Source organism: Typha angustifolia, chromosome 11 (genome assembly GCF_048772165.1).
Source record: "Typha angustifolia cultivar Huaian chromosome 11, ASM4877216v1, whole genome shotgun sequence".
NCBI lineage: Eukaryota > Viridiplantae > Streptophyta > Magnoliopsida > Poales > Typhaceae > Typha > Typha angustifolia.
Genome location: NC_133249.1, coordinates 14,962,802 through 14,985,448, shown reverse-complemented (window position 1 = coordinate 14,985,448; position 22,647 = coordinate 14,962,802). Strand labels below are relative to the sequence as shown.

The 22,647-nt window shown below is 37.6% G+C and overlaps 5 protein-coding genes and 1 long non-coding RNA gene across 6 annotated transcripts; 2 read left to right on the top strand and 4 right to left on the bottom strand.

The window, feature by feature from the left end:
* Positions 1-1,101: 1,101 nt before the first annotated feature.
* Positions 1,102-5,255, bottom strand: LOC140769952 (protein FMP32, mitochondrial-like). Its single transcript, XM_073110876.1, has 7 exons — positions 4,297-5,255; positions 4,071-4,202; positions 3,914-3,973; positions 2,170-2,246; positions 2,007-2,063; positions 1,405-1,471; positions 1,102-1,315 (listed from the first exon to the last, which is right to left on the bottom strand). Exons 1-7 carry the CDS (start codon positions 4,432-4,434, stop codon positions 1,196-1,198), a joined length of 651 nt encoding a protein of 216 aa, XP_072966977.1. The 5' UTR covers positions 4,435-5,255; the 3' UTR covers positions 1,102-1,195.
* Positions 5,256-5,439: 184 nt separating this feature from the next.
* On the bottom strand, positions 5,440-8,602 carry LOC140769953 (uncharacterized). Its single transcript, XM_073110877.1, has 5 exons — positions 8,338-8,602; positions 7,709-7,878; positions 6,254-6,314; positions 5,848-5,905; positions 5,440-5,749 (listed from the first exon to the last, which is right to left on the bottom strand). Exons 1-5 carry the CDS (start codon positions 8,501-8,503, stop codon positions 5,626-5,628), a joined length of 579 nt encoding a protein of 192 aa, XP_072966978.1. The 5' UTR covers positions 8,504-8,602; the 3' UTR covers positions 5,440-5,625.
* A 1,028-nt stretch (positions 8,603-9,630) lies between these two features.
* On the top strand, positions 9,631-11,421 carry LOC140769950 (cytochrome P450 71A9-like). The gene is made up of 2 exons (XM_073110874.1): positions 9,631-10,578; positions 10,746-11,421. Exons 1-2 carry the CDS (start codon positions 9,697-9,699, stop codon positions 11,400-11,402), a joined length of 1,539 nt encoding a protein of 512 aa, XP_072966975.1. The 5' UTR covers positions 9,631-9,696; the 3' UTR covers positions 11,403-11,421.
* A 60-nt stretch (positions 11,422-11,481) lies between these two features.
* LOC140769955 (auxin-induced protein 22D-like) lies at positions 11,482-12,602 on the bottom strand. The gene is made up of 4 exons (XM_073110878.1): positions 12,376-12,602; positions 12,069-12,280; positions 11,880-11,970; positions 11,482-11,779 (listed from the first exon to the last, which is right to left on the bottom strand). Exons 1-4 carry the CDS (start codon positions 12,543-12,545, stop codon positions 11,704-11,706), a joined length of 549 nt encoding a protein of 182 aa, XP_072966979.1. The 5' UTR covers positions 12,546-12,602; the 3' UTR covers positions 11,482-11,703.
* An 812-nt stretch (positions 12,603-13,414) lies between these two features.
* Positions 13,415-15,176, bottom strand: LOC140769956 (uncharacterized). Its single transcript, XR_012105970.1, has 4 exons — positions 14,964-15,176; positions 14,512-14,840; positions 13,683-13,916; positions 13,415-13,540 (listed from the first exon to the last, which is right to left on the bottom strand). It is a non-coding gene; the product is annotated as an uncharacterized lncRNA (long non-coding RNA).
* A 151-nt stretch (positions 15,177-15,327) lies between these two features.
* Positions 15,328-22,635, top strand: LOC140769951 (epimerase family protein SDR39U1 homolog, chloroplastic). Its single transcript, XM_073110875.1, has 13 exons — positions 15,328-15,593; positions 15,682-15,744; positions 15,832-15,907; positions 16,338-16,397; positions 17,145-17,263; positions 17,655-17,699; positions 18,023-18,101; positions 19,600-19,661; positions 20,525-20,627; positions 20,993-21,053; positions 21,669-21,739; positions 22,107-22,246; positions 22,337-22,635. The coding sequence occupies exons 1-13, from the start codon at positions 15,513-15,515 to the stop codon at positions 22,442-22,444; spliced, it is 1,068 nt and encodes a 355-aa protein (XP_072966976.1). The 5' UTR covers positions 15,328-15,512; the 3' UTR covers positions 22,445-22,635.
* Positions 22,636-22,647: the final 12 nt, after the last annotated feature.

Below are 22,647 nucleotides of genomic sequence, written 5' to 3'. Positions count from 1 at the left end.
TAAAAATTTGAAAGTCATCGAAAAGTTACTTCCGATTCTGAATTCCTTTTGATTTTTTAAATCAAAGGTCAAAATAAATCTATTGTGGTCCAAAATTAATATTAATACCAGATATTTTAATAGTTTCGATTTTAACAAATTAAGTTTTCTGCTCTAGTTTTATTAAGTTCTGGAAGTCATTATTCCATCTCGTGTGCGAAATCTATTCACTTGAGTGAGACGTATAACTCATTATTTGGTCCAAGTTTAATTTAACCTCATATATTTATTTCGATTTAACCTTGTATATTTTGAACTTGGGTTGTTAACTCTTTTCTGTGGACCAACACTGAGTTATAATTGTTATTTAACTATTAACAGGATGTAAAAATATTTAAATATTCTTACAAAAATATAATTCAATTTGAGGATGATAACAATAATTTAGTTATTTAGTAATTTGTTTATGATGAAAAATGCTGGCAACAATGAACAACATTGATTCCAATACACTTACCATTAGTTTTGGATCAAAATGTAATGGATGCAACTTAGTCTAGACCACATAATTAAGTGCTTAAGAAGTTTAAAGTAGAAAGATAATTTAAAATCCGTCGGTTTTAACTGAAGAGTTGCATGGTGTTTTAACTCTTGATATAAAGCAAAGAGCACTACCAACTAACAGTATCAAATTTGGATTTGGAAAGGAAAAGTGAGAAAAGTACTCTTTTGTCATTACTCTTATGACTACTAAAATAAATAATCAAGAATAGAATCAAAACATACAACTACACTTTATGCTGGAGATAATTTAAAGTTGGCTTTCTGTTAAAATACTATTTCCTCCTACTTCAGATTAAAATGTTAGAATTGCTTGCATATTGATAAAAGGAATAATTCTATCTATAAAAACTTTTGGATAAAGTGGCCATTTAATATGATATCAGAAACCTCCTCAAGTCTGCTTTTATCTGAGATAATTATACCAAAATCTTCCTTAATGATCAAGGACCCACAGTCACTAATATTGTGCTGTGATCTTTGCCCCTCCCATTCCTCTTTTGCATATAAAGCTAACAAACAAGTTATATCTTCAGTTCATTAAAGGCCGAGATTAAAATGATTTTGGAACTCTGACAGAAGCTATTAGAGTCAAATAGGAAATATGGCAGCTTGTAGAATAACAATTAGAACACAACTGAAGCAAAGAATGTTTCTACATCAAAATGCGGATAACAGCGAGTCCAACTGCTGATATCGAAACAAGGGTTCCTATGCAGTATTTGATAACATCATATTTTGCTGCCTCCAAGTGGGCTTTCAATGCATGGATTTCCTGAAAACGATGTCAAGATTGGCATAATCAGTTTAACTAACTAAATATAAGAAAAAACAAGAAATTTCTGTGCGTCTAATTAACCTCACCCTGTCAAGCTTGGTAGTTAGATCTGTCGTTTCGGCATTCTGCTTCGCCAGTTCATCGCGTATACGCCTGCATTTTGTCGATTCTTCAGATATGTTAAATTGCTTATGGTAAATATAAGCTTCCACATATGATGCAAAGTGGTCATTACTGCCATGTGCAATTCGATGAGCAATCAAGCATGAAATTATTTATGAAAGAAGGATATAGAAAGGAATAAACCTGGACATAGAAGTATAGAACCATAATAGACAATTTTGCATGGAAAACCAATTCAGACATTCGAAATCTACTGAAACTAATCAGAGTTCGCAAGAGTTTTTAGGAAAGTCATTAGTTGCACCAAAATTAGGACTCCTGTGACTTGTTTCAACTATTGTCCAAAGTGCATTCCTTAAAAAACAAAAAACTTGGTCAACATTTCCATCAAGACGAGATACTCTAACATATGCAAATCACAGAAAATTTTCCTTCTAAATGCCTGTTAGATTCCAATCATTGCTCATTCGAAAATGCATATCACTAGATAAAACAAGAAGGAAGATTCAAGATGCAATACACAATCAAGAAACATGCATAGAATCTAGGAATTCAGTTTTCTTACCCTCTTTCGAGGTTTAGATCCAACCGCTGCCCAGCAGTAACTTTGTCAATCTCATATCTGTGGCAGGATAGAGAAGATTTAACTCAAGGTAACAACTGATTGATTCTAAATACAACTGTAATATAATTCTTCTCTATAAAAATATGAAAAATGCAATACATACCTAAGCTCACTACGCATTTTATCAATGTCACCTCGAAGTTTCTCAGTCTCACGTTGTAACAAAGAAAAATGATTTTCCTGCATCCAGTTGAAATAACCCTTAGAAGAAATATTATAGAAATTAAATGGCATTCAAGGTTGATAATTAATTTACAACTATTTGCTGGCTTTAAGGAGGAAATGCACAAAGAAACTAGATTTAGACTGGCCAAAGAGTACAAGCTTTATAATAGTTTGTATTTAATAACTAAGGGCACATAATATGAAATGAGAAATTGTGAAAGCTAGTTTATGAACAAGAAGAAATATATAACAAGCTAACCATAGACATTAATCAGGTTCCTGGATTGTGGTCCATTTTCTGGAATCCAGTACAGAGTTCCCAAGAGAAATGCCACATCAAGAAGGTAATTGTGTTGCAGCATTGTATCTTATGTCCTAGTGATATCTCAATTAAAGAACACCCAGCATCTCTTAGATTAGAAGGTTTCTCTGTGGGGTTCAGGTCTCCTGAAGTACTACCAGAGGGAAAGAAATAGTTCTTCAATGTAGTATGTCATCCATCACATCCATAGAATCTAGGCTGCTCGACCGTTTGTCTACCTTCTTGGGTACTAGCTCATCACCAAATTACTCCGATTGCAGCAGCATTATTTTTAATTCTCTTCAATACACAATTTAAGATACGCTCATTTGTTACAGTAGCAACACTCCTTTTTTTTTTTTTTTTCCTTTTGGCTTTCAAGGATGGTGATTTCATTGATTGCAGAGGGCAAAGATTTGGCTAAAACAAGAACTAGTCAGCAATTGATGAAAACTATATAAAACCAAGTGCAGCCAGCACATCTTTTGCAGAAAAGGGCAGCCTGTTGCATGAGGCTTCTGCCTCCGCGTTGCATTCATTTTCTGAAGAGGTTGTTTCTAAGACTTGAACTCTAATCTCACTACCAAACAAATGCTGCAAAATCTTATAGAGTTATACTATAGGAAATTCCAAACTTGATATAAATCATCAACTTTAGGTAACATAAGAAGAGAACTCAATATTTTAAGTCAATAAATATAGGCAGTTTCATGATATTTGTCACGAGTGCTGGCAGGTTTTGAGACCAGAAATCTTCACAAACCAGAGTTCCTAATACACAAGCAAATTATGCTATAAATAAGAGTTAAGTTGCTTTGTAACACCATACTTAGTTAAGATAAATTGCACCGATGCTCAAAACAAGGTGGTAGTCCCCCCTCCCACACACACACACACACAAAAACAAAAAGATGCAACAATTGATGCTAGTTAGATTAAGTCTTAACAAAGTCAATCAGATTCGAAAGTAATTTCCTCAAATCTTAGATTTTTCAGGAAGTGTAGCATCCTAACAAGAAACTAACTTGACATTACTATCATCCTAGAATCACGACAAAACCAATGGAAAAGCTCAGTTACCATATGTTACTTGCAACAAGCACTCTAAGCTAACTAAATTGTAAAATACCTGTACACAAACTACAGAAGACCTACCTAAAAGCTACTTTTCAATCATCTAAGCCTTTCATTTCCTTCCACAAATATAAAATGACAAGTATAACTCGGAGAATCTTCACTGTTTAACTCACCTAAATTTAATAAACTTTCTTTGATAAATAATTACAACCAAGTGCCTATAATCAGTATCATTTTCATAAGTAGGGCTAATTTCGTAATGCCGCTCATTAATCATAACCAAACTAAAGGTCCAAAACCACACCTGCGAGCTCTTTATTTGTGACTTGAATTTTGAGAGATTAGCATCCTGCAACATCTCGCTCTGCACAGACCATCAACCACATTTATTAGGATAAAAAAGGATACAACAAGAACTAATAACAACACCATTCAACAGTCAACCCTATGGTGGCCATTACCCTCTGCATGTCCCCCTTAGACACGAACGACTGCGCCACGTTTTCCAAGCTATCGTTCAGAACCTCCGTGATGGCCGATGTGATCGCCTCTGCCTGCTTCGTCGGCACCCCATGCGACTCCAACCTCCTAACCTGCGAAACATCAAACACCTTCAGTGCATCTCCGAACCGACCAATTCCCGCAAAAAAATCGAAAATTTTCAAACCCCCAAATCCTCCACTTTACCAACGCCAAGGTATCAACCAAGAAAGCCCTGTTCCCATTCGCCTTCACGAGCTGCGAAATGGACCGTGCCGACGACGACGTCAATGCCGCCCACGCGCACGCCCCTCCTCGCCTCGAAGCAACGCCAGCGGCGGACATCTGAGCTCGATCCCTTCAAAGTCTCAGATCCAACTCGATCGAATTGGCGATTCTTGGACAGAGGAAGGACCGGATACTACTAAGAAATGGGAATCCCTTCTATTTCGGCCTCGATAACCCGATTTGGGAATGGATTGGAGGGAGGAGAAGAAGCGGGGTGGGGATTCGGATGATGGCTGTTTATGGAAAGTTTGGTTTCTTCGAGTCTCCGCTTCGGAGTATTTATTGGTTACCAAAATTCCCGGAAGGACGAAAGAGGAGAAGAAGACCAGCGGAAGGGAAAGCGCGGAATGAGACCAAGAATGGTGGAAGTAATTGGGAAGTTTCTAGGTCTTCTCTTCCCCCCTATTTGTACTTCCGGTCGGAGTTGTGCGTGTGTATTGCGTCTGACCGAATAACTACCCAAAATATATTTGCAAATTTCCTCTTTTCTTCTGGATATTTTTGTAAAAAGACATCCTTCCTTCACAAAATTCTATTCCTCGAATATTCAACACGTGGTGGTTAACAATTAAAAATAATTATATTATAAAATATTAATTAAAACTCGATATTAATTTACAAATATATTACACGAAAATTGTTTTTCTCTTATAAACAATTAAAATAACATTTTAAATATAAAAATATCTGGGATGGGAGTGTCTGAGTGAGCAAACCAAGCAGTGGGTTTGAATGGATGATGAATGCCCATGACCATGGTGGATGATTCAACTCTCGAGGCAGTTGGGCGGCTCACGCTATTAGTTGCGTACTGTAGAATATCATAGGAAGCAATAATATTAGCATCACCAAGAGGGATCAGGATATAGGATAAATACAAGGAACTAATATTCCTGGCTAAAATGATGAAGAATAACTCTAGCTGTCCATTAGTTGAGATAAATTTTTTATAAGCCAGAGAATCTTAATATCATAGCCATTAAACTCACATTTCTCTCAACCAAAGCATGACAAAGAAGCAGTGAATATAAGTGTGTAAGTATGATCTACTTGGGATTGATCAACAAAGAAAGTAGCCCTTTGGATCTAATATGGGCAATTTTAGTGAACCCTGCCAATGTATTTCTATACACATTATTTCTCAAAAAAAATAAAGCAACAGTATCAGGTAGATATGATTTACATATCCAAAAACAACCCTTCTTGTCCATTCCTCCATTGACATAAACTTGAGAATGGGAATGTGTTCTACTTGGATCGTCTGCCATAAGGATACAACATGTCGTTGACACTTTCTTTGACATAGTTGCCGGCTTTGTGTAGGTTACGAGCCACGGCTGATGCCACCAGTCCAGCATTCCTTGAAAATCTGCATCATCTTAAACATCAGTACCAGTTTTTTTTTTGGAACAACGAATGGGTTATTAGGCAGAGAGAAAGTAAATGGAAACAAGAACTAAGGATTTCCTGAGTAAGAACTCCTCCCCTGAAGAGTGTGCAGGTTTGTGTACTTGGGGTTGAGAACGAGCTGCAAGAATAATGGAAATTCAAAACTTAAATATTTTGGAGTTGCAAGATATTGGAGAATTTGACCGCAATCTATAAGAATACAAAAAGGAAATAGAAACATAATAATATCCAATAAGGTTCATCTTTTATCCTAGTAATAAACAACCTTTTAGATCTTCTGGATGGCACTCGCATTTCCTTTTGCATCTTGCAACTATTCAAATTAATTGAGATTTGGCATCCAAACCTCTTTGTATGTTCATCATTAGTTTTTTCCATGGTAATAAACTAACAAAGAACAAGTTGATCTAATATTCAGCAAATATTTTCCTGTTTTCCTGAATCTCTAAATGTCTTATTATATTACCTTCCTTGTGAGCATGTGATGGCGCATGACCAGCTGTTGAGGTTGTTTTGTCCACTAATAGCTGCAGCAACGTATTTTCCAAGATATTAGACGAAGATAGGACTAAAGAGACAATTATAAGGAAATACAGAAATTCTCTAAGAGAAATTATTGAAAGACAAAGCAAAAATATCCTGCTTATGGTAAAAAGATTGAGTACTAATTGAGGAGCCACAAAATAAATAAAACAGGCCAAAAATGTTGACTCTACATCACCAGCTGCATTCTCAATTCTGTTTTAATTTTATTCAAATATGGTCTAATTTGGGTGACTTGGGAAAACCGGAATCTAAATTCCAGGAATAGTGAAGCTTCATATCCCTGAAATCTCGTGAACTCTCCTAAATTTTCCTTTTATGAAAAATAAAATCTGGAATAGTATAGATAAGACCCTCTATCTAACATCATTCCCCACAGAAGGTGTTGAAGCTGAATCTTCAGCGACACTTTATATAACTCCTACTTTAGTTGAAAAATTCATATATCATTCGAATATATGAAATTAATTCAATCAAAACTCTTACCATGAAGAGTGGAGGACAAAAACTAATTCCTGGCCTGATCAAAATTTCCTAGTGTACATCGAAGTTCCTGCACCACTATTCAGGTTTTTTAGTTCAATTTTTTCTGAATACAATATACTAAAATGAAATCCCCCAACCGATTTTCTCAATTTGCTCTAGCCACCATTGATAAGACTTAGGTGCAAAGTAGATGGATAAGGTCATGGACCATCATGATGGTCCAAATTCTTTACAAACTGTTGATTCCCCACGTTTCCAAACAATGAAGCTTTGTTCCTCTAGAGATTGTTCTCATACATTGTACTCATGAAGAATGTACCTAAGCCCTTTGCTTGTTGATATACTCCACAGAGATATGTCCTTTCCACAACAAAATCATGTAAAATGTATTTCACCTTTGCCACTAAAGGATGTACCTAAGCCCTTTGATTGTTGATATACTCCACAGAGATTATATGTTCTTTTCACAACAAAATCATGTAAAAATGCATTTCATCTTTGTCACTACAATCACAAAGCAACTATATATTTATATGCTAATGTGGTGTAGCAGTTGCCTTTCCGTTGAGGCCCATACAAGTAATGTTAAGATTAACTGAGATACAAAATGTTATTTTCTCAAAATAATATCGCTACATGCCCTTGTAAGCAGAATAAAAAAAGGTTCAATGTCAGTTTGGTATAGGAAAGAAGAAAATTTTCAATTCACACTCGTGACACAAGAATGCAAAAGCCATCGGTTGTTTAACTATACATTATGCAAGGAAGGTTCACATGTGTATATATCATCAAGGATATACATAAGTCTATAAAAATCAAGAGTAGGAATCATCATAGAAATTAAATGAGTAAAGATATTACTAAAAGGACAAACAAAGTTAAGAGCGGAAACCTCAATCCCGACACAAAATGGCAACTCTGCTCGGTTCTGTGTTTTGACACTAGGATTGTCTTTGTTATCGAGCAAAACAGAATAGCCAACACAAGCATACTTGAATTCTGAAAGCTTACGTCCATCTTTAGTAGCTTCTATTTCAGATTCCCCAACTACATAGCTCGGAACTGGTAAAAAGCACATTAGAACCAATAATTTAGATGCGGAAGATAAGACTAACCTCGCGTTGGCATGCATTAAGATTCAATCACCATAAGTAAATGAACTTTTTGCAACCAAATTATTGCAGATTAAAATTGTAAGATCATAAGGATTTCTTATTCTTTCAGTTCAAAAATGCAGGTAGCAACTCTAACTTCACGTCAGATGCATAAAAAAGGGAGAGCAATTTTCTCAATCATAACTCTCTGAATCGATTAATCATTTCTCCTACCCCAATGAGAGCCCCAAAATCCTACCTTTCTTTCTCTCAAAAATTAAAACAACAGACAAAAACAAAATCATAACCCACAAGAACCCCAAGATCTCACCTTTCTCAAAAGAAGCCACCAAAATGAACTCAGATCAAAATAGTTCGAAATTAATCCAACCAAAAAGATCAACACAAAGGAGGAGGAATTCCTAACCTTGTGGAAGGGTCCTCGAGATTCCCAAGCAGACAGGCTTACGATCTCCCGATTTGAGGAGAGAAGAGTAGTATAGACATCCCTTGCAAGATTTCCCCTTGTGGACCGACGGATTCTTGTTATGCGGCGGATCGCCGCCGCCGCCGCCGTTCGCTGATTCCTCCATCCCACTAGCTTTCCAATTCGTCGCTCGATCAATATTTCGGCTCTAATTTTTCCCCATCACTCTCTTTTCTCCGTACTCCTCTCGTTGGATGGTGGGAGCAAGGGAAAACTGGGGAAAAAAAAAAATCTTCTTTTGCATATACACCCCTCGAAAGTTCCTTAATTGCGTCTACATGTGCTAAGGGTGGGCCATAGCCCATTTTCCCATATATTATATGAAAATTTATCAAAAAGACTATATATTTTGCCTTTATTATAATTCTTATCATACTATACTAATATCTATTAACTTTGCATTTTACCTTTAATACGTTCGTATGTTTGTTTTCTTATAATTAGTTATTATATAAATAAGTAGAATTAATTACAAATATAAAATAACCTTAATATCTTGAGTATAGTTTTTGATTAAAGTACCAGTAAAAGGGTACCATATTTTAAGGTCAAGTTAGAGATATTTAGGTTTTTCAAATTTTTTATTCTGTCAATTGTTGGTAGGTGAAAATTAACTCAGTTGTTTTTGTGGCATTAAATATTCATATGCTAAGGTGTCAATAATAATAAGAACAGCACATAAGGTGTTTTTGATAAATTCTCCAAAATGACGTAACGCACACTTGAATGGGCCGGCCCAATGTTTGGGCCCAGAAATCTCTATCAAATATCAATACTTACAGTGAGGTGGCGGCTTCCAAGTTTCAATTCTAAACCGTTGACAGGTGAGTTGAAAGTAACCCAAATAGTCAAGGTTTGACTTTTTTATCCCTTCATTATTGCAATGGAGAAGAAGTTGTTGAAAAAATAAAGCAAAAATACTACTTTGCAATGTATTTGGATTTTGTGTTGTTTGGATGTAAGTGAGAAAAGGAAAAATAAATATATTTACTACTATACCTTTCATCTAATATTTAATTATAAAAAATAAATCAGTGTAGCCATATAACTATTAGAATACTCTTTAAAATAAATAAAAGTAACATAAATAATTTAAAATATCTAGCGCGAGCTATAATATTTAATATTTAATATAACTCTAAAACAATTAAATAATATAAATATATTTAATATATTAAAAGAGCTAATGTTTTTTTTTTCTCTATTCACTCACTCCTGGAGAGTGGAGAGAAAAAGTGACCACCTTAAGAATTCTCTAATGCAAAATAACCCCAATAAATAAAAAAATTCAGAAAAAAAATGTCTACTCTGCTACTGATCTCCTTCCTCTTCGTCTTCGTCTTCGTCTTCCTCCTTATCCGCATCTACAAATCCAGAAACCCTAATAAACTCCCCCCATCTCCCCCATCCCTTCCCCTAATCGGCCACCTCCACCTCCTCTCCGGCCTCCCCCACCGCGTCCTCCTCCGTCTCTCCCGCCTCCACGGTCCCTTCCTCCTCCTCCGCCTCCCCCAACCCACCCTCCTCCTCTCCTCCGCCGCCGCCGCCCGCCGCCTCTTTGCCTCCCACGACATCGCCTTCTCCTCCCGCCCCTTCTCCTCCACCGCCGCCAAGCTCACCTACGACTCTCGCAACGTCTCCTTCTCGCCCTACGGTGACTATTGGCGCCACGCCCGCAAGATCACCGTCTCCCGCCTCCTCGCCCCTTCCCGCGTCGCCGCCTTCCGCTCCGTCCGCTCCGAAGAGGTCGCTGCCCTCCTCGGCCGCATATGCGCCGCCGCAGGCGGTGGCGAACTGATCAACCTAAGCGAAGAACTTTTCGCCTACACGAACCGGGTGGTGAGCATATCAGCGGCGGGAAAGCGGGACGGAACGGCGGAAGGGTTCCGGGAGATGATGGCGGAGGAGCTCGCGATCCTTTCCGGGTTCCATTTGGAGGAGGTTTACCCAGCCCTGGGGAAGATATTGGGAAAGTTAACTGGGAGGGATGGGAAAGTGGAGGCGATCGCGAGGAAGTGGGACGGCTTCATAAGCACGATTCTCGAGGAGCACGAGGAGAAGGCGAGGAAGAAGGAGAAGCAGAGCGAGGAGGAGGATTTCGTGGACGTGTTGCTCGCGATTCGGAGGGATCGGACGGCCGAGATTCAATTGAGTGAGGATGACGTCAAATCCATCCTCTTGGTAAGGATGCTGCTTTTCGTGATCATAAAATTACCATTCTTAAGGGTTATGTTTGCAAATAACTACCTAATTTCCTGAATTTATTGCGAAAAATAATTTTTTTAAAAAAATCCCCTCTTTTATGGGTATATTTGTAAAAAGAAAACCCACCTTTTTCGCAATCGCAGGACATAATCGCAGCTGCAACGGTGACAACCTACGTGACGATCGAATGGACCATGGCCGAGCTCATCCGAAGCCCAAGGAGTATGAAGAAGGTCCAAAATGAGATCGCCGAAATCGGCGCCGGCAAGGTAACCATCGCCGAAGACGACACAAACCAAGCAAACTACCTGAAAGCGGTGATCAAAGAAGCCCTTCGTCTGCATCCACCCGGCCCACTCCTCCTCCCGCGAGAGTCCACCACCAACGTCTCCTTCCAAGGCTACGAGATCCCAGCCAGAACGCAGCTCATCATAAACGCATGGGCAATTGGAAGAGACTCAGAAACTTGGGAGGAAGCTGAGGAGTTCAAGCCTGAGAGATTCGTTGGTAGCCCGATAGATTTTAGAGGAAATGACTTCGAGGTCATCCCATTTGGAGTTGGGAGAAGGATGTGTCCTGGAATACAGTATGCAATGGCTACTATAGAGCTGGCTCTTGCTAATCTTTTGTACCACTTTAGTTGGGCATTGCCTGATGGGATGGGTGTGGAAGACTTTGATATGGAGGAAGCTGCTGGGCTTACAACCCCACCAAGAAGATACCTCTTCATCTTGTTGCCATTCCTCAATCAAATTCACTTTGATCAAGACTGCAATATAATTCTTACTACTGTACTATAAGTTTTGAAGTTTGTAAAATCAAATGGCACGAGTTGGCTAGCTGCGGCGCCGATCTATATTAAGGTGAGAATATGAGATGAGAAAAACTTCTAGATCTCCTTCATAAAATGGCACTTCAAGGCAATATATTCTTTATCACAGATATCGTTGACCAAAACTTTAATTACAAGTATCTCAATTGATCTCTTTCTTACATAAGATTAAAATCATATCCTTTCCTTCCTCAGTCTCAAGGACATGGAGACTAAGGAGAAACAAAAAACAAAACGAAAGGTCAAATTAAGAGTCCTCTATAGATGTATTATGCACTTGAGCTTAATCCTCTTGCTTCAGATCCCTTCATAATCCTCATCCTCTTGCATGAAGAGATGAACATCCTACAAGAAACCAGAACAAAACAAGGAAACCATCCATTAGCTCATTGGCTTAAAGAAGACACACAGAATTCAATCTTCAAGAGATCAAGTTCATGCTTACCCCCATGGGACATCTCCAACCAACATCCAGTCTCCATCTTTGTCCTCATATGTGATGGCATACTCAGACTCATCGTACCCTTCTTCCCCTCCTAAAAGATGGTTAAGATATTGTTATATCACATGAATCTTTCATGCATACATATACAAGTAAAAATTCTCAAGCCCATGCATCATAAAACTCTCTTACCTAAGGAACAACACTTGAACATATCCTCCAAGGCTCCCCTGAGCTCCTTATAACCATTGTAGGCCTTGAGATCTACCTTCCTCAAATAAGGAGCCCCATCCATGCTCACCTTTACATATATTCCACATCCATCATCATCAACCTCGCCCTTCCTCGCCCGAAAGCTATTCATCCGATGAGCTCGGACTGGTGGCCACCCCACAACTTGTGCCCTGCCATGTTATATACCACCAATCACATAAGAACATCTCCATATAGTAATTAAAATTTCCATATTAGTAACAAGAAATGAACATAATTCACATACTTAGCCACAGGGCTTGTAGCTCCGTCATTCTTCTCCGGCAGCGCGCGTTTGTTACATTTTTGACCCACCACCGATGATTTCTCCGGTGCGATAACACCGGGCGGCCCGAGCGTTAGCTCGGTCAACGGTCGGGCCGCCTTAAACTTAAAGTTGTCGAGAATGGCTTCCATTTGAGACGAAGGTATGAGCTTGGTATGGAGATTTGGCAAAGATGGAAGGTATGTGAATGGCGTAAGAAGTGGTCTCATAAGGAAGTTTGTTATATAGGAGAGAAGACTACGTAGCAACGCAATATTTTAGCCAAGGGTTGTAGGGGGATAGGGGACAGCATTAAGGGAAATGCCGGTCTAGATCGGGACAAAAGACCGGGTGGGTCCGGGACAAATTAGATTCCTTTCAGGGCGGTTCAATTCGGGCCGGGTCAATCGGATCGGGTGGAAAATTTTGTTCCCCATGTGGGTGTGAAACGGGTCGGTGGGCCATGTGGTCGAAAAGAATCCAACAGGATTTTGGGGATCTTGTTATCCATTGGAGTGGATTCCCTAGGGGTCGGCTTTGTAGGGCTTTTGTCCAACTTGGGTATGCGGCGTCATCTCATTGGATGAATTGCAAGTTGGTACAGACTGGGATGTATAGGATCGGATGTTCTACGCTAATTACATTTGTTTAATTGTTTGGAGTGGGGCCAGTGTTTGAGTGGAATCGGTTAACGATGCGCTCCATGTGTGAAAGTTCGAGGTGGTTGATAGAAAATTCAAAGGTGGGCACTTCGAAGTCAAATCGCATTAGATTTCTCTTCTCTTTGCTTTTGTCATGTGGACGTAGGTCTTTGAAGCTTGTAAATTATTATCCCTTTTCCTTTCTTGAAAACAGTTGCATTGTGTTAGAAGAACTCTTTTCTTTATTGTTGGGTGTTCTGGTTTTAAAGTTTAGATGGTCATTTTGATTCAGGCAAGTGAGATTTAACTGAGATGAACCTTGCTCGATTGCATATTAAAAGAGAGATTTATCATAATAAGTCAAAATATAGAGGTGTTGAGCAAAACTCAGTATTCATTCAATAGATTTATCATAATAACTCACAGAGTGAATTGTACAAAACTCAGTATTCATTCAACAGACAAATGGCTACGTGCTGCTTCTCTGCATCTCTTTAAGAAGGGCACTGCAGTGAGATACATATGGAATCGTAGTTATTAGCGATTAAATGATCCATTCTCTACGAATTCTACAGTTAGATCTGAGGTATATCAACTTATTCAAAGTGCTAGTATAAATCAGAAAACAATGTATTTAAGCTCAGGAACCTGAGTGCAAAGCTGGGTATTTGAAGCCTGCCCATGAGCTCATGAAGGTCTCATTATTAGATCGATTAATTTAGAATCAGTTTCTCCATCCAAGGGAGGATATGAGCCAGTATCTTTCGGCATCTTCTCGCTCTTCATCATTCTAGGCATTTGCTTGTGATCCCTCCTACTCCCGATCTGGTTTTTGGGTTGCGGAGATGGATTTTTCATATGACTTGAGTTACTCCCTGCAAACTAATAACCGACCAAGAGTTAGATTTAATGCAGCAGAACAAAAACAAAATATGCAAAATAGGGCATGCAACAGAAGATATCACATTGCTAGCACAATGAAGTATCATCTATTTCGCAGTAAAAGAAAGATACATCCAGATATGAGGGGAAATTTTAGTTCCCAGTAAGTACAAAAAATTCTACCACATGATTAAGTCTTAATTCCTAAAACTAATACAGAAGTGAATCAAGAGTTCTGCACGTTATATCCTTATTATGACAAAGAGATTTACATGTACTATGAGATTAAAGTACTTTTATTTTTGTTGAATAAAGGAGATAGACGTACTTGAACAAGGAAATTTTTTTATAAAAAGCATGTGATCTTAGGTCCATTCCATAGATACTGTTTAATCTAGATAGTGCAGTGTGCACGCACTAGAAGAGTATTCAAGAGTGCCAACCTCCAAGAACAAGAATCTCCATATATCGCCATGCATAGCTCATTCACCTTGTAAGCATACCGTTGATCATCTAATTTTGCAATAAGTAATTTTAAGCACCTAAGTTGGAGTTAAGATATGATAACAGAATTGATGATAATACACTAACATACCCATAAATATTTTTAATCTCTTGATGTGCTGTTTTGTTTCCCTCTTAACAATGACAGCAAGGTTACCAAAAGCTTCTAAACCAACAAAGGCCATCCACCACCAGGATGCAGTTTTTGCACTATCCAGACCTTTAAGCTTTATGCAGTTTAAGTGATCAAAATCATCCTCTGCTTAACTATATGAGCCCAGATGCATATGAAGTGTATCATCTGGAACCTTCAATCTCATAAAGTTCCAATCTGGCTATAATAGCATTAGACATACCTAATAATCCCAACTCAAGAAATTTCTTCAAACACATTGTGGACATTCCAAGACCCCAACTTTACTACAAATCCATGGAAAGACAAACACAAACCCAATTAGCCAAATAGTACAAAATGCACAACTCACGAGCCTAACACCAAGAACGAGTAAAATCCGAAAGAATTCAGAGAAAAAAAGAACAAACCCTTTCGGCCGATGAGGCGGCGGAATAGCGCACACGTCACAAATCGGCCACGTCGCGCTCTGCTCCCTCTTTCATCGTCGCAATCTTCCCTTCACGAAGAAGAGCAACGTGAAGCGAAGGAGAGGAAGGAGACGAGGAGAAAGAGAGAGATGGCGGCGTGGCTGCGCGCGAAATCGCAAGTGGCGCGAATGCGGTGTTCAATAAATTAGCAAAATTCCTAGTTAGGATTGTGATCACAATCTCAAAGGCTAAGACAAACGGTCCAGATTCGGCCACGTTGACAAAGAGAATAGTGATTTCTCTAAACTGGATTTCCACGGTGACAAAGAGAATAGTTCTAGACCACCGTAGCAAAAGGGTAAGTGGCGAGTGGCTGTCAGAAAGTACCACTTCCTGTGGCCCGACAGTTAACACGACGACTCCACGCCCTCTCCTCCTCTTCCTAAAACCCCATCCTCGCTTCCTCCTCCCACTCCCTATCATGCGCCTCCATTCGCTCCGCTTCCTACCCGCCGAGAAAGTCACTTCCGTCGCCACTTTCCGCCCCAAATGGTGCTCTCCACTTCCTCGATCTCCTTCTCCAACTCCGTCGTTTCCCCCTTCCTCTCTCTTCCGAAACCAACTTCCCTCGTGCGTTCCCTCCTCCAGTTTGATGGTTGCCTTCCTCGATTGTGCTTCTTTAATCGTATGTGATGAGCAAAACCTAGCTTTTTTGCAGGCACGCGATGGGAAGAGATGCAGAGTGGTGTGCGTCAGTGGTAGCAATTCCGGGTCTTCTCAGGTAGTTGCTTTCTCTCTTGAATGCATCTATTTTTGTAATTTAATGGCATGATTGCTCCCAAAATAATATATTTTATCTTTTATTTAGGGAAGTCAGATGATAGTCTCAATAACTGGAGCTACGGGTTTTATTGGCCAAAGATTAGTAAAGAAGTTACTCTCAGGTTTGATTGAAAGCCACCAAGTTTGCAATGTTATTCAGATATTTGCTAGTTAATCTTAACAATGTGTGTGATCTACTATTCTCATTAATAGAAATTTGGTAGTGTAAGATAGAAATAATTTTTTATTAGGTAACGAGAAAATAAGAAATCAAGTAAAACATTAGCAATCTTGCCTTCTATGTGGCCTTCTTCAGTAGTGATTTGGATAGATGCATAGTATTTCTTAATAATATTCATTCTCCAATGTTTTCTAGAGATACTTTTTGTGTTCGCTAAAAGAATATATTCTGTCAGGACCTGTTCAGCTCTTCAGCTGCCGTCATATTTTAATATTTTATATCTCTATCAAATATCAATAGTACAATTGGGGTGTTATGAACTTGTGAGGGCTTTCAATTTCTAAGGTTGAAAAACTATTCATTTGATGCAGATGATCATAAAGTTCGTGTTTTAACACGATCACGAGCAAAGGCACGATTAGTATTTCCTGGTAAGAAGGTAATTGCTATTTCTAGTATCTCATGTTATGAGTTACATTTTGCAGTCATCAATTAAAAATAAGTCTATCTGATGGAACCTAAGATTTGTGCCACTTTCTTCACCTTTAGGTCAGTATAGCAGATAAAATACCCATTTAATACAGAATGCTTATAAAACATAATCAACACTCCTTTTCTTTTGGAAATAATACAATACAATGTGGAATCTTGAAGATACAAAACTACTACCTGGTGGCATCTGCTTAAATTGCATAAGCAAGAACCCTAATTTTCTACTCCGGAAAGGATGATCTTGAATTCTCAATGCTATTAAGCTGTCCTACTAATGTATGGCAGACGTAGGGAAGTGATCTTCTAGGGGAAATTTCGAATATGAATTCCACTTCTCACTTAGGGTGAAAAGGAGATAAGAAGGTGAAATTTGATGAACTGAGTAAAGAATAATTTTCAACTTTGGCATTATACTTCTACAATTAAAATGAAAATTTACCTAGTAAATCCAAAATCATATTGCTGAATTCTGTGAAAAATTCTGAATATAACACAATTAATACTTGCAGCTTGCAACATCAACTTCTAAACAATAAATGTTAGAGAGTAGCAATTAGACACAGGGTATTAGGATTAAAATGAAAGAAGGTGTTATACAAAAAAATTGCTCGTGCTTATATCATCACATTTTTTGCTCTTTTTCTATCAAAGCATCTGTTTCTTATTAATTCTTGGCATTGTTGCAGTTGAAAACTTTCCACAAGTTCTTATTGCCGAGGAAAGAGAGTGGGAAAAATGCATTCAAGGTTCAAATGCTGTTGTTAACTTAGCTGGATTGCCCATAAGTACAAGGTGGTCATCTGAGGTTGGTTGCTTCACAACTTGGAGTTCTTGACTGTTTGAATCTATCAACGAGTTTTATATTTTCACAAATATACCAATTTTCTTCTTTTGCCCTCTTTCTGTTTATCTCTTATTTTGCCAAACTGGAGTTTGATGGTAAGGCGCAATTGAGTGTAGCTTTTATAATTCTGATGTTTAGTTAGAGAATTCTGGGGTTATAAATGAAAGGAATCCTTGATAGAGGTTAATGCTTAATATCAAGGTCCATACTGCTAGCAATGAGAATTTTCCTGTTTCTCTCATTCTATCTAAACTTTGAAATTCTTGTGATTGGCATATAAGAAGCTTCACAGCTAGTGCATAGATTGATCATTTCATTACAACATTATTAAAAGTTGGATTGTTAAATGCAGATTAAGAAGGAGATTAAGCAAAGTAGGGTGAACACTACATCAAAGGTAATTATAATCTTATTTGTCCTCACTTATCATATTAAGCAAAGCCATGTCAATGTTACATCAAAGTATGGCATTTGTTATTGTATGGGATAGGTTGCTAGGCTATTGGCACAGATATGATGTGGGCCCCCCTATTCTTAATACTTAGCATGGTTCGCACACACCAGTGCACAAATGCGTTACCATTTGCCAATCATGCTAGTTTTTGTGTCTGTCCATGGTCATAGGTTAGAACTGTTAAAATGAAAATACTTCTTAAATTTTCAAAGTGGCTCCTTCTCTGTCTCATCGTTCATCTAATGAATGTATTTAATGTGCTAAAGATTGTAGGCTATGTAAACCAGTCTAATGTGGATGTGCGACCTTCAGTTTTCATCAGTGCAACAGCCGTTGGTTATTATGGTATGCGGCTAACTAGTCTCCTGATTCGGATCCCTTTTTTTAGTATGCTTATTATAGTTCTCTAGCTCACTGCCCAAAATAAATACTACATGCAGAGAGACAAATGTATCCGAAGGAAGCATACAAGCATAAAGTCACACACTCAAAAACTACTAATATAATTCTCTAGTTAAAACTACTAAAAGAACTACTAAAAAAACTACTAATATAATTCTCTACCACATGTATAGCTCAATGCATTCTTGTAATTATTTTTTACTTCTTTTACTAGCATAATCGTTCTGGTTTAGTGGTGATACATTTCCAAATTCTTTTATAATCTTCCTTGTTTTACTTAGAAGTAGTTTAGCACTGTGTTTCTTCTTCTAACACTGTGAAAACTGAAAAGTAATGTCATTATATTGTTAAACATGCGATTGTTGCTTTTACAACCATTATTATCTAGCTTAAAAGGGTATTTGATGGCAAAAGCAGTTTTGAGACTTAGAGCACTGGATAAAAACCATAGATCAGCAGGGCCTGGACTCTCATGAACTTGTGGGTGGAGGTTGGATAATAGAGCTAGGAACAGGGTTCTGTGAGTTGACTGATCTGCAGCCTACTATGACACAAAACACATAGACATGTAGAGAGAGATTAAGAATGATTCTACGTGAAGTGATCTTTTGTCAAGCAACATCAATCATCATCTTCAAGAGTACTGTAATAATGTATAGTTGCATAGAATAGAAAGCAAGGTTGTTAAGGTTCATAAAGAATTTACAAATACAACCAACTTCCAACCTGAAACCAATAACCTATAAAAGCATGCCGTACTCCTCACTGTGACAAAATCAAGTTGATCTTGCCATGAATTTGTAAGGCCATTTAGAAGCCAGGGAAGAAGAAAGATATGGAATCTGTCAATCGATGTAAGGAATTTTCTTCATCTTGAAGGAACAAATAAACGAAGACACAAAAACAATTCCATTTGACAAAAATGTTATTCTGATATTTCTTTTCCAATTTCTAGATAGATTTTCATGTATGTTTCTGCATATATAGTCTGAAGTCATGCTACATCATGCATGAAAGAGTTCACATCAGTATGTGTGCATTTGTCCTCCATAGTTGTTAAGATTGCATCTCTGAAGTTGGTGTTAAGGAAGTCATGAACCACGAACTCAAAATCTAAGTAGGATTTTCTCATGTCAGACAATAGATATGCACGTTTTTGGTCATCCATGGCTCACTTGATGCAAGGGTGTAACTCTTAAAACTCTAGAAAACAGAAGACAAATATGAAATTCTTTATTATACACGTACCTATAATTAATGACTATACCCTTTTAATTCATTCAATTATGATCAAGCAGAAAATTTCTTCACACTTGAAAATAGTTCAAGCATGCCTTTAGCTTACTCAGATAATGCCTCTTCTTTTAATCAAGTTTACAAAGATGACCTTCATTTACATTCATGAGAAAGAGGTTGAGTCTGTATGCTGGCACACCTACAGGAACAAGTGAAACTCATAGCTTTGATGAGACGAGTCCGTCAGGAAATGACTATCTGTCCGAGGTAATAGATCATCTGGATATATTATTATGCATACGTACCTTTTAATACTTTATGTTGCAGCATCTTTTAGTTTATTGTTCATTGATATTGAGGGTGGGATTCGAGAGAATTTTGTGCTGGTAGTATTTTGGCTTGGAAGAATAGAAGATTTCCTTAATTTTTCTGATCAACCTATTATGTGAAGAATGCTAGTCTTTAGAATCAGATTCTCATCTTTAAATGTTGACACACTATTCTTTTGAGTTTGAAGATTCTAGATGTTAATTGTTAATACAGTTAGACTTACAGGTATCCATTAAGAAGTAAATCATGTAAGTTAATATGTCTTGTTTCCAAAGATATAAGATGTCCACCACAGGCCACAGACACAGAACTTCAGCTACCAGATGATTAATGTACACTAGATAGCTTTCATTTTGATTTGTGAATGTGTCCTAGAATAAAATAACTAAAGGAGATGGTAGCAAGGTCCATGTAGAGTGACCCATACCTGAGTTCAAAACCATGTGGTTTGTAAAAGTTTGCTTGAACAGATCCTGAGAAATTGGCAGTTGCTCTTCAAATCCAATGTGATTATGTAGAATTTGTTGTTCCTCATTTTCTCGGTTTAATCACTGATACATTTCTACTTTATTATTCTATCAATCTTGACTCATTCATTTTCTTATATTTAGTTTTATAAGCATATCTTTATGATTACATAACATATAGAAATCAAAGGCATAACCATCTCATAAGTATTATAGTGATCCCTTTAGTCAGGGCTTCTTAAATAATCCATTCCAGATTTTTCTAGAATTTTCTGGTGTTTCAAATTTTCAATAACATATCATGCTCTTTCTTTGGGATTAATGTGTTTTCAGGTTTGTAGAGAATGGGAAGCAAAGGCATCTGAGGTAGATAATAATGTTAGGTTGGTGCTTATTCGCATCGGTGTTGTTCTTGGCAAAGATGGTGGTGCTCTAGGTTTGGCTAGTTCCTTCAATGATCTTTCTTATACTTATTATTTATGATACTTGTAAAATGGTTTTCTATGTAAGCGCAAGAGATTTTTTATGCCCTTCTGTGGCTGTAGATATTCTAATCACACTTGGCAACTCCAAATTGAAATTTTATATTTGCAAACCTAGATAATGTAACCTTATTGTTACTCAAGCATCTTGTAGCAAACATGAGGTTTGCTCAAGCAACTATGAAGTAGTCACACAACGCTCAGCCTGTGATGCTATTCTTAAAGTTTACATGTTACACATTTTATAAATATCTAATTACAAAGTTGACCAATATTTTGCAAAAAATATTCTCATGCCCTTCATTTGGACATTATGCAGCTAAAATGGTTCCTCTATTTATGATGTTTGCTGGTGGTCCTCTGGGTTCTGGAAAGCAATGGTAAATTTTATTTCCCACCTTGTAACAACATCAGATTCTTTTGTAGTATTTCCCAGAAAAATCAAGCCATTTAGTCCCTCCCAAATTTTTGGACAGAGATGCATGAATCCTCTATCTGTTCTGCAAAGTGCATTTATTATTGCATAGTATCTCTACTGTCAAAAACTGATAATTTCAAGTTTGTTTTTAAGTTAACAATTTCATTTGTTAATTATCCGGCACTAGTGTATGCTTCTGTTTATGCTATTGTAGGACTTGTGACATGCACTGCTCTTGAAGAAATGGGATTCTTTTTCTTGATAGGGAAAACGTGTAGGTCGAAATTTTAAATTCACATTTCTTTTGGATAAAAGGCAGAAACTGGAGCAGCACCATAGCCAAAAATATGCAACATGTTGTATAAATCTTTCCAAAATGAAGATTGAATACGAAACCAGAAGACAGTATAAATTGGTTGAATTAAATATAGTGAAAAGAGGACACAGATTGCAATAAATATGAAAAATAAAAATTCAGTTTTAGGATGTGAAAAACAACAATCTTTGGAGTACCATATATCTTTTCTGCTATTTTTCCACCTTTGAGTAATGAATTTTCTGTATGTTTCCATTGCAGGTTTTCTTGGATCCATCTGGATGACTTGGTGAACCTCATATGTGAGGCTCTAATAAATCCCTCATACAAAGGTAGCTTTCTTATTTTTACTGGACTAAGTTTTGATGTTTAACCTATTCAGTTCTTTCAGTGGTACTCAGTTCTACAATTTTTTGGAGAAGACTCGTCAATCATCTAAAATATATAAAAATTAAGAAGTTTCCATGTAGCAAAGACTTTGCTGAAGACTACAGTGGGCTCTTATAGCTTCTTATTATCAGTTGTTCAATGCAATATTCCAGCACTTCTTAAATTAGCTGTAAATTGAATGCTCTCGAATGATCTCATGCTTTCCACTTCTCCACATGTTATGCCGAATGAAGATAATGATCTAATGACGCAATTCAATGTCTTAAAGTAAATATGTTAGCCTCAATAACAGGACTTTGGTATTTTCAGGCATAATTAATGGGACAGCTCCAAATCCAGTTCGGTTGTCAGAAATGTGCAGCCAGCTAGGCGAAGTTATCGGCCGCCCCTCTTGGTTGCCTGTACCAGATTTTGCACTCAAAGCAGTCCTTGGGGAAGGCGCCTCAGTTGTAAGTATCCAATATGTTTCATATACTTCGACCCAGTAATCGTTTAGAAGATCACATTATGACAGATAGTTGAACTTATGCCAATTGTAGGTTTTGGAAGGGCAAAGAGTGCTTCCAGTTAGGGCAAAGGAGTTGGGGTTCTCATACAAGTATCCATATGTTAGAGATGCGCTGAAGGCGATCAGCAAGGAGCTATGATTTAACAATTTCTTTCTATTGTATTATTTATTTGTTCTTTCTTATAGAGTTGCAAGGTTTCCTACATGGTGACCATGACTATAATCATCGTCAAATAGTGAATATTGACGCATATGATTTCTTCGATAAAGATTTTGGGACTAAGCTAATGCTTCATACTTGATGGAATTTAAATACGGGTTTCCATTTCACCATTTGCAATG

Excerpts from the sequence above, each read along its gene's own strand:
- LOC140769955 (XM_073110878.1), bottom strand. The coding sequence starts at position 12,545 with ATGGAAGCCATTCTCGACAACTTTAAGTTTAAGGCGGCCCGACCGTTG. Across the intron at positions 11,971-12,068 it reads GTTCAAGTGTTGTTCCTTAG|GAGGGGAAGAAGGGTACGAT; the intron begins GTAAGAGAGTTT and ends ACCATCTTTTAG. Across the intron at positions 11,780-11,879 it reads GTTGGAGATGTCCCATGGGG|GATGTTCATCTCTTCATGCA; the intron begins GTAAGCATGAAC and ends GGTTTCTTGTAG.
- LOC140769951 (XM_073110875.1), top strand. The coding sequence starts at position 15,513 with ATGGTGCTCTCCACTTCCTCGATCTCCTTCTCCAACTCCGTCGTTTCC. Across the intron at positions 21,740-22,106 it reads AATAAATCCCTCATACAAAG|GCATAATTAATGGGACAGCT; the intron begins GTAGCTTTCTTA and ends TGGTATTTTCAG. Across the intron at positions 22,247-22,336 it reads TTGGGGAAGGCGCCTCAGTT|GTTTTGGAAGGGCAAAGAGT; the intron begins GTAAGTATCCAA and ends TGCCAATTGTAG.
- LOC140769950 (XM_073110874.1), top strand. The coding sequence starts at position 9,697 with ATGTCTACTCTGCTACTGATCTCCTTCCTCTTCGTCTTCGTCTTCGTC. Across the intron at positions 10,579-10,745 it reads ACGTCAAATCCATCCTCTTG|GACATAATCGCAGCTGCAAC; the intron begins GTAAGGATGCTG and ends TCGCAATCGCAG.
- LOC140769952 (XM_073110876.1), bottom strand. The coding sequence starts at position 4,434 with ATGTCCGCCGCTGGCGTTGCTTCGAGGCGAGGAGGGGCGTGCGCGTGG. Across the intron at positions 2,064-2,169 it reads AAAATGCGTAGTGAGCTTAG|ATATGAGATTGACAAAGTTA; the intron begins GTATGTATTGCA and ends ATCCTGCCACAG. Across the intron at positions 1,472-2,006 it reads GATCTAAACCTCGAAAGAGG|GCGTATACGCGATGAACTGG; the intron begins GTAAGAAAACTG and ends GACAAAATGCAG.
- LOC140769953 (XM_073110877.1), bottom strand. The coding sequence starts at position 8,503 with ATGGAGGAATCAGCGAACGGCGGCGGCGGCGGCGATCCGCCGCATAAC. Across the intron at positions 6,315-7,708 it reads CATTTTGTGTCGGGATTGAG|CTATTAGTGGACAAAACAAC; the intron begins GTTTCCGCTCTT and ends ACGTTGCTGCAG. Across the intron at positions 5,906-6,253 it reads ATCACATGCTCACAAGGAAG|CTCGTTCTCAACCCCAAGTA; the intron begins GTAATATAATAA and ends TTATTCTTGCAG.